Raw genomic sequence first — 15,324 nt, forward strand, 5'->3', positions numbered from 1 at the left:
ATAAATATTTAATATTATTCTTTTCTAATTTACTCTCTTCTTTCTTAAAAATTCTTTTTATTATTATAGTATTTATATTATAATATACTTATTTATTATAATACTATCTATATCTAAAGAAAATAAAATTATTTTCTCTATATTCTATAATTAAATTAAATTAATAATATTATTTTTATAAAGTAAGTATATATCTTAATAGCGCTATATCTCTTAATATAATAATTAATTATAATATTAATTATAATTCGTTAATATATAGTATTATTATTTATTAAAGCTATTAACTTAATAATTATAAAAACTTAGAAAATTCTTAATAATTTATTAATTACTAATTTAGACTTATTTAAATTATCGAAGTAAAGTAAAAATAAGACTTCGCGAAGATAAAGATTAGAAGATTATATGCGAAGTTTAAAAAGTATAGCTATAAATAAGAAAAGTGCGTAGTTATATTAATTATATATATCTAAATTAGATAGTAAATTAATTATATACGTTAATTATATTATTACTAATTAGACTTTAAAGTCTATATATTAAAGAAAATTCGTACGATTATAGAGATTAATAAATTTAATTATTTTTTAAATTATATTTATTTAAGTAATAAAGAAGATCTTAATTTATATAACTTCAAAATCGATTAATTCGCTTCGAATTTAACTCTCTATATTATATATACTTTAAGAAGCTATAAAGATAAAATTAGCGAGTAATTTTAATAATATAACTTACTCTTTAATAATTATAAATAAAGAAAATTATTAACTAATATCTAGTGGCTTAATTATATATATTTTATATAAAAAGAATTACTTTATAATTAAAAGATATATAGCTTTTTAGATAATTATAATAAGATATAAGTTTATAAATAATAATATAATATTATTAAAGTCTAGATATAGTTTTTATAAAAAGAAAATATATAATAAATAAAAGAAAAACTATTCTAAGTTAAGAATAAGATATTCTAATTATTATTCTACTTATTACGCTTAATTAATAATATTTAACTATTATACTTAATCTAATAACTTTATATATTTTATATTTATAGAATAAAACTTCTTAAATCGATTTAAATATAGATATATATTTATAAAAATACTACTACTCTAATAAAAGAGACTTTTTATTCTAGAATCTATATTAAATTAAAGATTATATCTCTATATTTAATAGCTTTAATTTCTATAGTTATTATTAATATCGCGATTAAATTTATATAATAATAATATATCTTTTTTATTAGCGGGTATCTCTATATTTAATAGCTTTAATTTCTATAGTTATTATTAATATCGCGATTAAATTTATATAGTAATAATACGTCTTTCTTATTAGCGAGTATCTCTATATTCGATAGCTTTAATTCTTATAGTTATTATTAATATCGCGACTAAATTTATATAGTAATAATACGTCTTTCTTATTAGCGAGTATTTCTATATTCGATAGCTTTAATTTCTATAGTTATTATTAATATCGCGATTAAATTTATATAGTAATAGTATATCTTTTTTATTAGCGAGTATCTCTATATTTAATAACTTTAATTTCTATAATTACTATTAATATCGCGATTAAATTTATATAATAATAATATGTCTTTCTTATTAGCGATATTTTTTTTTTACTTTTTTTTTGTTTTTTAATTTATTTTTTTCGATTAAATTCTTATTTTTTTTCTTATTAATAAGTATATTAATAATCGTAAATAGTTAAAATATAATAGAAAATAGTAGATAACTCTTAGTAATATTCGATTCTTAAATCTATAGCTTCTTTATCTTATTTAGAAGTAAAGATATTTATATCTAGAATTTAAAGTAAGTAAATTCTAATATATAGTTAATAAATATCTAGATATAAATCTTCTAGTACTTCTCGCTAAGCGTTTAACGCTTAAAAGAAGAATATTAATCTTTAATTACGCTTATATAAATCTTTTAAAAAAAAGCTATATATTAATAGAAAGTCTTAATTTATATTAATTTTAATTATAAAGATAATTATAATTATAATTTTAAATATAATTAGATATATAAGTTATAAGACTTATTACTAGCTAGTAAATAAAAGATTAAATTCTATTAATTATTCTATTTAATATCTTATTTATTATAAAAATATAGAGTTATCTTTTAAAAGCGAAACTTTAAAGATAATAGTTAAATAATATAATATATATATAATATAAAATCTTACGAACTACGCGCTAAAAGGGAAGCTTTAAAATTATAAAATTAATTAAAATTTAATAGCGATAAATCTCGCGTAAAGCTTAAGTTATAGCTCGCGTTAATAATATATAATAAAAATAATAATAGCTAGAAGAATATATTATCTAGTTTTTATTAATACTTTAATATTATTAAAATAAAGGCGATATCTATTAAAGCGATAACGATATCTATTAAAGTAACGGCGATATCTATTAAAATAGCGGCGATATCTAATAAACGCTTTATTATAACGCTTTTAAATAGATTATTATCTCGCGTAATCTAAAATAATATTAGCTTTTTTCGAGAAGCTATTAATAATAAATTAAATATATATAAATTAAGCTCTTTACGCGATCTATCTATATATTAACTTAAAGTTATTAATAAATAAAAGAATAAATATATAACTTAATATCTATATTATACTTTAAATATTATTATAATAATATTAGATTATTTAAATAGAAGTTTAAGATATAAAGAAGATAGTCTTATAAGAAGAAGAGTTAATATAAAAAAGAAAGTCTTAGAGAAAAGAGAAAGCTTAGATATCTATCGCGTATACTAAATATTTAGATTACTTTAAATTATTTAGCTTATTTTAAATATTAATAAATAATACGCTTTTCTCTTTAATTTTAAAGATTTAAATTTAAGCGAATTATATTTATTAAGCGCTATTATCTAATATAATCTTATCTACTTTTATAATATTTATAATTATTATTATAATTTATATAGATTAAAAGATAAGATATCTAAAAGAGCGAATTAATAAATAATTATCTTTATCTAATTTAATTAAAATAAAACTATTATAACTTATTAAAATTTTCGCGTATTTTATTTTTATTTTCTTTTCTTTATATAAATAATTATTCTTTTAATTTAAAAACTATAATTAAAATAGTATATAATATATATTCTCTATATTTCTAACTTCGATACTTATTAGAATTAATATACTTTTTAATAAAATAAGTATTAATTAAAATTAAGTATAGTTTAATATTTATAGATATTTATATAAACTCTTTAATTTCTTTATATATATCTATTAATTTATCTTTTTATAGCGATTAAAGTAGAAGATATTAAGTTTAATAATTTATTATAATAAATATTAAATATTAATAATAATAATAATATTAAAAAGTCTTAATATAGATTAATTAAGATAGCGATTAGATCTTTAACTAAAATAAAAAATAAAGAATAAGTTTAATAAAAATAAAAATATTAAGAGATCGCGATAGCGAATAAATATATTTATATTTAAGAAGAAACTAATTAAAGAAAGTAAAGAAAGTTAATATATTAGTTATTAATTACGCTATAGTCTATAATAAGTATAAAGCTAGATATATTAATATATCGTAATTAAAATAGAAGTAAACTTTTAAGAAAATTAGATAAAATATAATAGATAAATAATAAATAGCTTTCTAATTCTAATTATTATTCTAGTAAACTTATATTTTAATAATATTATATAAAAAAAATACGCGAGCGTAATTTAGAGAAAGTCTAGAGTTTCGCTTATTTATCGCGCGAATTATTATATATATAAATAAAGATAAAAGCTCGAATTAGAAGAAAATAAATAATATCGAAGTTAAATAAAATATAAGTATTAAGAATAATTTTATTATACGCGCTAATAATTAAGTAAACTTTATCTTTTAAACTATTTAAAAGCGCGATATAGAATTTAATAATAAGCTTTATTATAGTTTAAATATAATAGTATTAACGCGTTAGCTAATAAGTATTAAGCTATTATAAAAATCTTAAAATATTAAATATAATTATATTTAAAAGATAAAATTATAAATCTTTATTAATATATAATTAATCTAATATATAATAATAAAAAGTTTATTATAAAAGCTACGCTATCTAAATTAAACTTTAATCTTAATTATTACTCTTACTATTATATAAGTAATATAAAGCTATCTCTTATTTAAGTATATCTAATTCTTAATTCTAATTATTATTATAGATATTATTAATTTATTCTAGAATTATTAAATATACTTTTATATACTTTCTATATCTTATCTTTTTTTAATTAAATAGCGATTAAACTCTAAATTAAAATAAATACTTAGAAGAGAAAAGTTTATAAGTACTTAATTATATAATTTTATTTCTTTTATACTTTTTATAATTACTTAAATAATTAATAATATATAATTATATCTTATAGTTATATATATAATAATTAATTAATAAATTAACTAAATTATATAAAGATAAATTTATTTTTATCTTTAATTTAAACGACTTAGCTAAGATAATTATAAGATTTAAATTCTTTTTCTATAATATAACTCGCTTTTTATATATTATATAAAGATAAATATTTATTTAAATAGAAGATTATTAGAGCTAATTATAAAGCGTAATAATAAAAGATTTACTCTTAAACTAACAAATTAGAAAGACTTCTATTATCTTATATAATACTTTAAAAATAAATCTTTAAATATAATAGCGCTTTAATAGATTTTAATTAAGTATAATCTAATAAATTAGACACTAAAAGAGAAGCTTTAAAATTATAAGATTAATTAATTTTTAATAATAATAAATCTCGCGTAAAGCTCGAGCTATAGCTCGCGTTAGTTATATATAATAAATATAATAATAATTAAAAGAATATATTATCTAATTTTTATTAACGCTTTAATATTATTAAAGTAAAGGCGATATCTATTAAAGTAAAGATAATATCTATTAAAGTAATAGCGATAGCGATTAAAGCGATAATAATATCTAATAAAGACTTTATTTTAACGCTATATCTAGTACTCTAGAATAGTATTAGCTTTTTTTAAAGAGCTATTAATAATAGATTAAGCGTATATAAATTAAGCTCTTTACGCGATCTATCTATATATTAACTTAAAGTTATTAAAAGATAAAAGAATAAATATATAACTTAATAACTATATTATACTTTTAATATAATTATAATAATATTAGATTATTTAAATAGAAGTCTAATATATAAAGAAGATAGTCTAATAATAAGAAGAGTTAATATAAAAAAGAAAGTTTTAGAGAGAAAGAAGAAGGGAAGAAAAGCTTAGATATCTATCGCGTATATTAAATTTTTAGATTACTTTATATTATCTAGCTTAAATTAAATATTAATAAAACGCTTTCTCTTTAATTTTAAAGATTTAAATTTAAGCGAATTATATTTATTAAGCGTTATTATCTAATATAATCTTAGCTACTTTTATAATAATTATAATTATTATTATAATTTATATAGATTAAAAGATAAAAGATTTAAAAGAGCGAGTTAGTAAGTAATTATTTTTATCTAATTTAGCTAATATTAAACTACTATAACTTATTAAAATTTTTATATATTTTATTCTTACTTTCTTATCTTTAAGTCTTACTATCTTTATAGAAATAATTATTCTTTAAATTAAACTCTATAATAATATACTTATAATAGCGTATAATATATATTCTCTTTATTTCTAATATCGATACTTATTAGAATTAACGCACTTTTTAATAAAACAAGCTTTAATTAAAATTAAGAATAGCTTAATATTTATAGATATTTATATAAGCCCTTTAATTCTTTTATATATATTCTACTAATTTATCTTTTTATAATAATTAAAGTAGAAGAGATTAAGTCTAATAATTTATTATAATAAATATTAAATATTAATAATAATAGCGATATTAAAGAGTCTTAATATAAGATTAATTAGATAATAATTAAACTCTTAATTAAAATAAAAAATAAAGAATAAGTTTAATTAAAATAAAAATATTAAGAGATCGCGATAGCGAATAAATATATTTATATTTAAGAAGAAGCTAATTAAAAAAGTAAAGAAAGTTAATATCTTAACTATTAATTACGCTATAATTATTAAAAAGTATAAAATTAAATATATTAATATATTATTATTATAATAGAAGTAAGCTTTTAAGTAAATTAGATAAGATATAATAAATAAGTAATAAATAATTTCTAGTTCTAATTATTATTCTAGTAGACTTATATTTTAATAATATTATATAAAAAAAATACGCGAGCGTAATTACGAAGAAGTCTAAAGTTTCGCTTATTACGCGTAAATTATTATATATATAAATAAAGATAAAAGCTCAAATTAAAAGAAAATAAATAATATCGAAGTTAAATAAGATATAAGTATTAAGAATAATTTTATTATACGCGCTAATAATTAAGTAAATCTTATTTTTTAAGCTATTTAAGAGTATAATATAGAATTTAATAATAAGCGCTATTATAGTTTAGATATAATAATATTAACACGCTAATTAATAAGTATTAAGCTATTATAAAAATCTTAAAATATTAAATATAATTATATCTAAAAGATAAAATTATAAATCTTTATTTATATATAATTAATCTAACATATAATAATAAAAAGTTTATTATAAAAGCTACGCTATCTAAGTTAATATTTTAATCTTAATTATTATTATCGCTATTATATAAGTAATATAAAGCTATCTCTTATTTAAGTATATCTAATTCTTAATTCTAATTATTATTATAGATATTATTAATTTATTCTAGAATTATTAAATATACTTTTATATACTTTCTATATCTAATCTTTTTTTTATATATCGCGAGAAGATAGCTTAAAGAAATATAGCTTATTATATTAAGCTATAATACTTTTAAGAGAATATTAAGAAATATATTAATTTTTCTAAATTAACGATTTAATAAAAAGGCTATAATTATAATATATATAATTTTATATTAAATAGCGATATCGAAAATATATAATAGATATATAAAATTATCGTCGACGACTTTAATTATAAAGTATCGGCGGATTTCGCGTAACTAATATTAGAGAAAGATAAGCTTTTCTTATTATTAGTAGATATAGCTCGCTTTCTTTTATATATATAAAGTAATAAAATATAATTATATTTAATTTTATATCTTATTAATTTAGCGTAATTATTAATTAGAATAATAATTAGAATAGCTACTTCTAAATATAGAAATCTTAATCGAGATATTTTATATATATATTATATTATAATATAATTTTATAGATATATTATATCGTAATATATATCGCTAAGATTTTATATTATATTAGATATAGAGATTCTATAAATCTTAATAACTCTATATTATATTAGAGTATAATATAATAGATTAATATTTTATATTATATTATATCTTTCTTCGACTATTTAATAAAGATAAATAAGAATATAACGAATTAAGCTCGAAGGTAGATCTTTTTATAAGAATATTTTTTTTATTATTAATATAGACGAAGTTAGATAATATTAGCGTTAATATAATATATTTATAAGTCTATTTAATAAGTATAATTATTATAAATAAAATAAGAAAGGTTATAATATAAGTATTATTAAAGAGAGTCTCGAGAGAAAACGCGATCCTTAATCTAATTCTTAAGAAGATTCTAAAATTATTACTCTCTTATCTATATAGAATATTTAATATATATATAACGAATAATTACTATTTAGAGTACTTTAGAATATTAATAATAATTATTCTTTCGAAGTTAAGTAAGAATTATTTAATTTCTAAAGAATATCGACTAATAGCTCTACTTAATACTATAAAAAAGATAATAAAGTTTATTCTTACTAGAAGAATAGTATATTTTATAAAGATATATAAACTTTTATTAGTTATATATATAAGAGATTATAGATTATAATTATATAAATATAGTATTTATTATCTTTTAGAAAGAATATATTAGATTTAAAACTCTAATAAAGTAGCTATAATATTATTACTAGACGTTTTAGATATATATAATAAAGTCTCTTATTCTCGATTACTCTATAATCTTTAAAAGTAAAAAATTAATATAAAAGTAGTTAATTAAGTAGAATCGTTTTTATTTAATAGAATAATAGTATTAAAAATAAGTAAATATTTTATATTAAAGATTTCTATAGTAATTAAAATTTCTTAAGAATCATCGCTATCGCTTATACTTTATTTCTTTTATAATTTAGATCTTATTAATAAATATAATAATTATATTAATTTAGAAATAATAGTTATTAACTTTATAGACGATATAAGCCTTCTAATAGTAGAAGACTCTATTAAGAAAAACTATAATACTCTTTATAAAATCTACGACGAAGTTTATATAAAGTAAGTATTATAATATAAATTAAAGTTTAATTTTAATAAATATTAACTACTATATTTTAGTAGAAAATAGAGATTTAGCTTAGACTATTCTTTATAATTTAATAAGAGATAATATATTAAGGCGAGACGCTTTATTCGCTATTTAGAAGTCGAAATTAACTTTAAACTTCTATAAAATTACTATAATAAGAAGATTCGATCTAAGACTATTAAAAATATCGATATATTAATAAGAATTATTAAATTAATATAAGATAATAATTATAAGAGTATAAGATAGCTCTATTAAGCGATAATTATTTTATAAATAATATATTACTACTTAGTATAATACTAGCTCGAAAATACTATTAATTATAATAAAACTTATCTCTTATTATTATAAAGAATTTAATCTTAGATAGAGAGAAAGATAATTAAAGTATTTAAAGCTATATTTATTCTAATACTTAATATAAAAGCGTATTTTTTATTAGTTAAATAATAGCTAGATAAGATTATCTTAGAAGCTATTTTATAAATCGCTATTAGTCTAATATATAGCGAGATTATTAAGTTATAATTCGAGCGATAGAAATTTAAAAGAAAATCTAAGAAGAATAGAAAATTGAGTTTATTAAAATAATATATTAATAGATTCGAAGAACGATATAATAATATTAATAAGATTAAGAAACTACGCTCTTTTAGCGCCGCTCTTAATTGAAAATCTTTTAAAATAATAATTTATAAGATTAAGAAAGTCGCTAAAGAATTAATTAAAAGATTAATTAATAAGAGTTATATAATAATATATATAAATAATAATAGAATTAATAAAAAGATAAGAGCTTTAGCTATATTATTAAATATTAATTCTACTTTTAATATCTATTTAAACTTAAGCGATTAATATATAATATATTTAATAAAGTTATATAGTATTCTTTAAGCTTTAACTATAATAGTTATATATTAAATAAAATTATAACTTAATAGAGTTATAGTAAATATAAATAATTAAATATTAATTTAAACTATCGAAGACTTAGATAAATATTTAAGATAGATTTATATAATATAAATAATATAGATTATTAATTCGCTAAGATATCTCGAAGTAGTAATAAAATTATACTAGATCTCGATATATATTAATATCGATAATAATAAATAGACGAATAGAAAGATGAAGAAGATTATTAATTAGCGAGAGTAAGTGATTTATAATAAAAGAGTAAAGGTAAATATTAATAAAATAGTTTAATTATTAATTATATAGATAAGAATAATATCGATAATTAAGATAGTTATTAGAGATTACGCGATAAAATAATAAATTATTAAATAGATTAATAAGAAGTAAGACGATATTCTTAAAAGAATTTAATTAATATTATCGAAATAAATATAACTTCTATATTCGAGAGTTAAGCGCATTAAGACGTTATTAATAATATAAATAAAAATCGAGAAAATAGATCTTAAGATCTTTCTTTATAATCGATGAGTATTAAATATAGAGAATAAAGAATATAAGTGTAGAGCGAAGTAGACGGCTCGATATATTCTTTATAAATATAGATTATTTAGTAAGAAGCGAGGAATATAGTAAGTCGAAAAGAGAAGAAAGGTGAAAAGAGAGAGTTATTACTTATAAGAATATACTAATAAAACTACGCTATATCTCTATAGTAACGAACTTTATAAGAAATATAAGATTTATTAGATAATATTAAGCTCTTAATAAGAATTAATAATAAAGATTTACTAGAGTAAGCGATTAAAAAGAAGAATACGATTAAGACGAGAGAGCCTTAGCGATATAGAATATATTTCTTCTTAAGAATTAAGTATAATAAAATATAGAATTATAATAGTAACTTATATAGTCTTATTTATTTAAGATCATATAATTGACTGAAAGAATTAGATAGATTATATAACTCGTATAGTCAGTTACTAGGGTAAGACTTCAGGGTAGTATGATGTAATCAATCAATCAATCAATCAATCCCAGCACTGTCGTTCATCATATCAAGGCTCCGGAGAGCGCTGGAAACATAACGGGAGGCCTGTTTACAGCACCGAATTATTTGATTTCATCTAGAACACCCTCGCTTGATGGCTATGTACACCGCTGGCTCCTAATGCCTCGGCCACGGTTGGAAAGTAACCGTGCCAAAATTGAGCCTGTACATACTCTCATTTCGTCCCAGCGACCTTCTCGTAATCCGGTCCAAACTCGTGATACCACCTGTCCACTACTTTTTGGCTCGGCCCTGCCCCAATGGTTTCCTTATCCGCCTTCCAGTCCTTGGTGATGAAGTCCATGAACTCATCAACGCTCAGCGCCGAGGGGTTCTTCTCCTTCTTATTGTCATCTGGATCCGACCTCTCTCTGTGTAAGTCCGTCGCTACAGTTGGTGGTACGATCTCCACCACCCTAACTTTGGTGTCCTTAAGCTGTGTCCGCAGGTTCATGCTCCAAAAGTGGACCCATGCCTTTGTGCCATTGTAGACAGGATTGACGATGCTAGTCGGAATGTAACCAAGGACACTGGAGACGTTGACAATCAAGGCACCGTTAGGCTTCGATTTGAAGTGATCAAGGAGACCAATGGCCAAGTGCATGGGCCCTCTGATGTTGATGTCAATTTCTTGGTCGGCTTTTTGCAGATCGAAGTTGTTGACCTCTAGAGGTCTTTGAACTCCGGCGTTGTTGATTAGGCAGTCGACTTCGGGGTGGTCTTGCACGACTTGCTTTATGAAAGTAGGGATCGCGGAGATATTCCCGGTGTCAAGGGTGTAGTATGGCGTGGAATGGCCCATCTCCTTGGCTGCGGTTTGAAGCTTCGACTCTGTTCGACCCACAATTATGACCTTCTTGCCTTGGGATATCAACCATTCTGAAATTGCTCGTCCGAGACCGTTGCCTCCGCCTGTCACGATTGCGCACTTGAATTCGAGGTTTTGAGGTGCCATTGTGGAGATCCGTTCTGGAATTACTAAGGGAACGATAAAAGTATTGAATGCGAAAGATTCTTGTACTCGTAGAGTCTGTAAGGTAGCTTGAGAAGTAAAGTGACGTCGGTTTTGGTGACGTATCCCCCATCCGAGACAACCGAATGAGAAAGCTAGAATTTGAAGGCTCATGCTTCTTCATGTCATGATGCCGGATGAGGACCTCAGAGCTCTTGCTTGGCATCCATCACTCGCAAAGACATGTCAATTGCAAGGGAAGGAAGAAATATATCTACGAGCGCAAGGAGACACGCCGAAGGGTAGATCCGCCCAAGGCAAACACTGCTCTGTCTAAGTGAAATTGAATAACAGAAAAACACCAACCGTGCTCACAAATAACAAATCTCGATCATTATCACTTACCGTATCATCGAGTGGCAAGCAACAACAACACTGGAGACTGGCAAGGTGACCACCTCGTCACCTCTCTTTCGCCGTTCTCTCTACGGGCCGAGCCGCTGTAGGCGCACTGGCTTCTAAAGTAGAGTGGCTAGGCTCTACACCGGCTATGTCATAAAAGCGCTTCATCAAAAGGTCGGATTCCGATGCCCCTCTTTGTACTGGGGCCAGCCCATGGATACTTGTTCTAGATCATTTCGAGCGAATAGTCTTTTGAACATGATAGGAGCATGTCTCCGGATCGGGAGCTGGTAGCTTTTCAGCTTCTCGAGCTCCTGTTGCACCACGGGCAGATCCGAACGCGGTTCAGCAAACGAAGAGAAACCTTCTGGTGATGAGCTGCTGCGAAAGCCGTCGAGGAGGATCCAAGAGGCTGTCGCAGGTCCAACCGATATCCGACGCGTCAACATTAGCGTCCTTGATGAAGCCGCATCTCAGCTGACGAACAGTATAGAGACGAGAGGAGGGAGGGACTGATTTCGAAGGCCGAGGTAGCTCTGCGGGTCGGTGTCGGCAGAATCTCAGGCACAAAGTCAAGTCTCCGCATCTTCGTCAATGATACTTTCGTGCCTCTTTTCGACTCGATCCTGGTCTAGTTTCGAGATCTCGACTCTCAAGGGTCCTGGCTTTTTTGCTGCCTCGCCAGATCTCAGGTGTAGACCATCTCACCTCTTTCAGAATGATCATCATGTCCTCTCAAGTCTCAACACTGCCGATCTGTAGAAAGGATACGCAAACAGCGTCATAACGAGTCCTACAGAACCTAGCACGCCACGACGTGCGTAGTGGTGGGTCAAGGCCTCCAGGTTGGAGACCTTGTAAATTTTCGGTCTAGAGGCGGGCACTTCGGGTTGCACGGGTGATACACTCGAGCCTTCATATTCTTGATGGATTGATGCGCCGTACAGAATGGGTAGGCATCCAAATAGGGTCTTTCGACCGAAAAGTCAACGGTGTGCTCGTTTCTTAGAGAACGGCTTACAGGTATTTGAAGGAAACCAATTGCTGAGGCAGGATCCAGAAGTCTCTAGACCTCTTGTGATTGTGCACACGGGTTGAAGTGGGGAACCTACGCTGATAAGGTAAGGTACAAGTAGTACTATAACCTTTTCTACTCAAGACTCTTTTAGAGGGATATGCAGTATACCGTAACGAGGTTGCGATATGATAGGGATCTCTGTACGAAATGATTGCTGAGACTAGTTCAATTGGACTAGGACGACCATCTTGATAAGATCATGAATGCGTACTCACAAAGGTCTGCGAGATGTTTCAACGTACCACAGGTATCCCATGGTGCACTCATATCCTCTACCTACCTCTCGTTTCTTCCAATTCAGTCCCGTGTGGCCCAGCTCGGCACATCGAGTGGCGTCATGACACGTGCGCGAGATCGGCCAACTATTCGAATCTTTTGTGGCTGTGTATCTGATCTGCATCTGATCGTGGTTGCATCTCCTGTCGGTGACTGTGAGAGCTCTGCCGGAATGATGAACAAGATGATTGAATTTTTGGTGAAATTGTACACCGACAAACCGCTATGCAACCGCGAGCATTGGACACAAGCATACTATCGTACATAATCCCTGCATATGCACCGTGCGCTATTACCTTTGCTTAGCCTTCTTTTCTGCTCGTCTTTGCAACCTTTCTTTCTTCTCTTGCTCCCTAGTCTCTTGCTCCTGTTGTCTCTCGAACTTTGCCTGCGCGTTCTGTCGCTTCATCTCAGCCTCCTGCGCGATTTCCCGTTGCCTCCTGTCCTCATAGGTATTTGCATGCTTCTTCTCTCCAGCTGTTAGCCTACTCGTCGGAGCTTGCTGTCGAGATGTGGGCGAAAATTTCTCTCCCGTTTTCATGATATCTGACACTGTACCCTTGATATTTTCAAAGATTCCTTTCGATGGAGTACTCGATGGTGCTTGATATCGAGGATACGCCTGGATCTGCGGTTTTGGTGCATTTGGCTTTGGTAATGGTTGCATGCCAACGAGATCCCGAAACCAAGCATTCTTGAACACCGCTGCTTGTACGGAGGATATTAAGGCACCGATGAAAAAGGTTAATTGCAAATTACCAGGCCAGAACATCATAAAGAGTCCGCTCATTGGAGGGACCACGTAGAGAAACGCCTTCTGCGTCTGTTTACTGATGAGCTCGCTGTTACCAGTCTCTCCTCCACTCTAAAACCGCATTAGCTAATGCGTCTGTCATCAATCAAACACATGGCTGAGTACCTTGAACGTAAAGTAGTATGCCGCAGCCGTGCCAATGGGTAGAATGAAGTAAGGATCCGATTGGGTCAGATCAGATATCCACAGCAATCCTCCAGTGTCAAGACCAGGTACCGGTAGAGATACCATGCCTCTCATGAGCCGAAAGGTACCAAATCCAAGGGGTATTTGCAAGAAAGGCACGAACGACTTCCACACATTTATGCCAGCGCTTTTGTACAAAGCACTACGTTCGGACCAAGCCTCCCGCAAAGCCTTCTGGTCTCTGTTGGCCTTCGCGGCCTTAACGCGCGCATTGATGGGGTCTTCTAAATGCTTGATGTGTTGACGTCGGGCGCTGGTGTCAGAAGCATCCATGAAAAACTTGAAGAGCGCAGCTCGGATGATCAATATTGATATACCGATGGACGCCCACCAAGGTGTACCAAGGTAGACATGCACATGTTCCAACAGGTATTCCACGAAAGCTGTTGGACCCCAACCATAATCAAGACCCATCTCCTTCAGGAAACCGAGGTGTTCGTAGACAGGTGAAGGTATAGAAGAGGTTATCTCATCAAACGAGGTTGGTACGAACTCCTCTCCCGCTGGAACGGAGGTTTGAGGAGGAGGAACATAGTCGGACTGAACCTCGGCGATAGGCGGAGTTGGGGTCGTCGAGGCGAACCGTGGCGCGAAATCACGGTTGAGGCGCTGAGAAGGCCATTGTCGCAATTGCCATGGCTTCGGCGGCCATGTCGAAGTATTTGTAGCAAGTTCATGTCTCAAGCTGGCTCCAGCAAAAGCGGAATAAGACTACGGGAGACGGTCAGTAGATGTCCAATAGAAGCGCGGAAAGCTTTAGGATGCGGTACTTTTTGACCATGTCGAGGGGACCTTGCCAAGGCTACACTGCTACTTGCAATGCGGTGGCCAGACCTGTGCAGACAGCGAGCTTGTATCATGCTTAGCTTGGAGGTGTAAGGATATTCGCGAGGAACTCGAATCACAGAATGTCTCCATGAATACTGATGAGGAAGGTCTGCCGAGACTTACCCAGGGATTCACCAGCAAACAACGCCAAAGATCAACCATGCACACTTCGATTGATAGTTCTCTTCAAGCTCCACAACTTGACAGCTCCTCTAGTCGCGAGGCACTGTGTTGGGCGTTGCCAACTACACTAAATTCCTGGGATTCTGGCGGGTTCATCAGTGACTCTGTGTTTGCTTCTCCATCGCTTGCTCCTTCAGGAAGCTTTCATTTTTTATCCGACCATGATATTAGA

At 27.2% G+C, this 15,324-nt stretch overlaps 2 protein-coding genes across 2 annotated transcripts; both read right to left on the minus strand.

Moving 5' to 3' along the window:
* Positions 1-10,608: 10,608 nt before the first annotated feature.
* On the minus strand, positions 10,609-11,388 carry HO173_007742 (uncharacterized protein; the record flags this gene model as incomplete). Its single annotated transcript, XM_037309642.1, has 1 exon — positions 10,609-11,388. One exon carries the CDS (start codon positions 11,386-11,388, stop codon positions 10,609-10,611), a length of 780 nt encoding a protein of 259 aa, XP_037163319.1.
* Positions 11,389-13,433: 2,045 nt separating this feature from the next.
* On the minus strand, positions 13,434-15,001 carry HO173_007743 (uncharacterized protein; the record flags this gene model as incomplete). Its single annotated transcript, XM_037309643.1, has 3 exons — positions 13,434-14,006; positions 14,061-14,852; positions 14,912-15,001. 3 exons carry the CDS (start codon positions 14,999-15,001, stop codon positions 13,434-13,436), a joined length of 1,455 nt encoding a protein of 484 aa, XP_037163320.1.
* Between the last annotated feature and the right edge of the window lie 323 nt (positions 15,002-15,324).

The sequence above is a fragment of the Letharia columbiana genome (genome assembly GCF_014066305.1).
Source record: "Letharia columbiana isolate WasteWater2 chromosome Unknown Sc0000026_s0, whole genome shotgun sequence".
Taxonomy (NCBI): Eukaryota; Fungi; Ascomycota; class Lecanoromycetes; order Lecanorales; family Parmeliaceae; genus Letharia; species Letharia columbiana.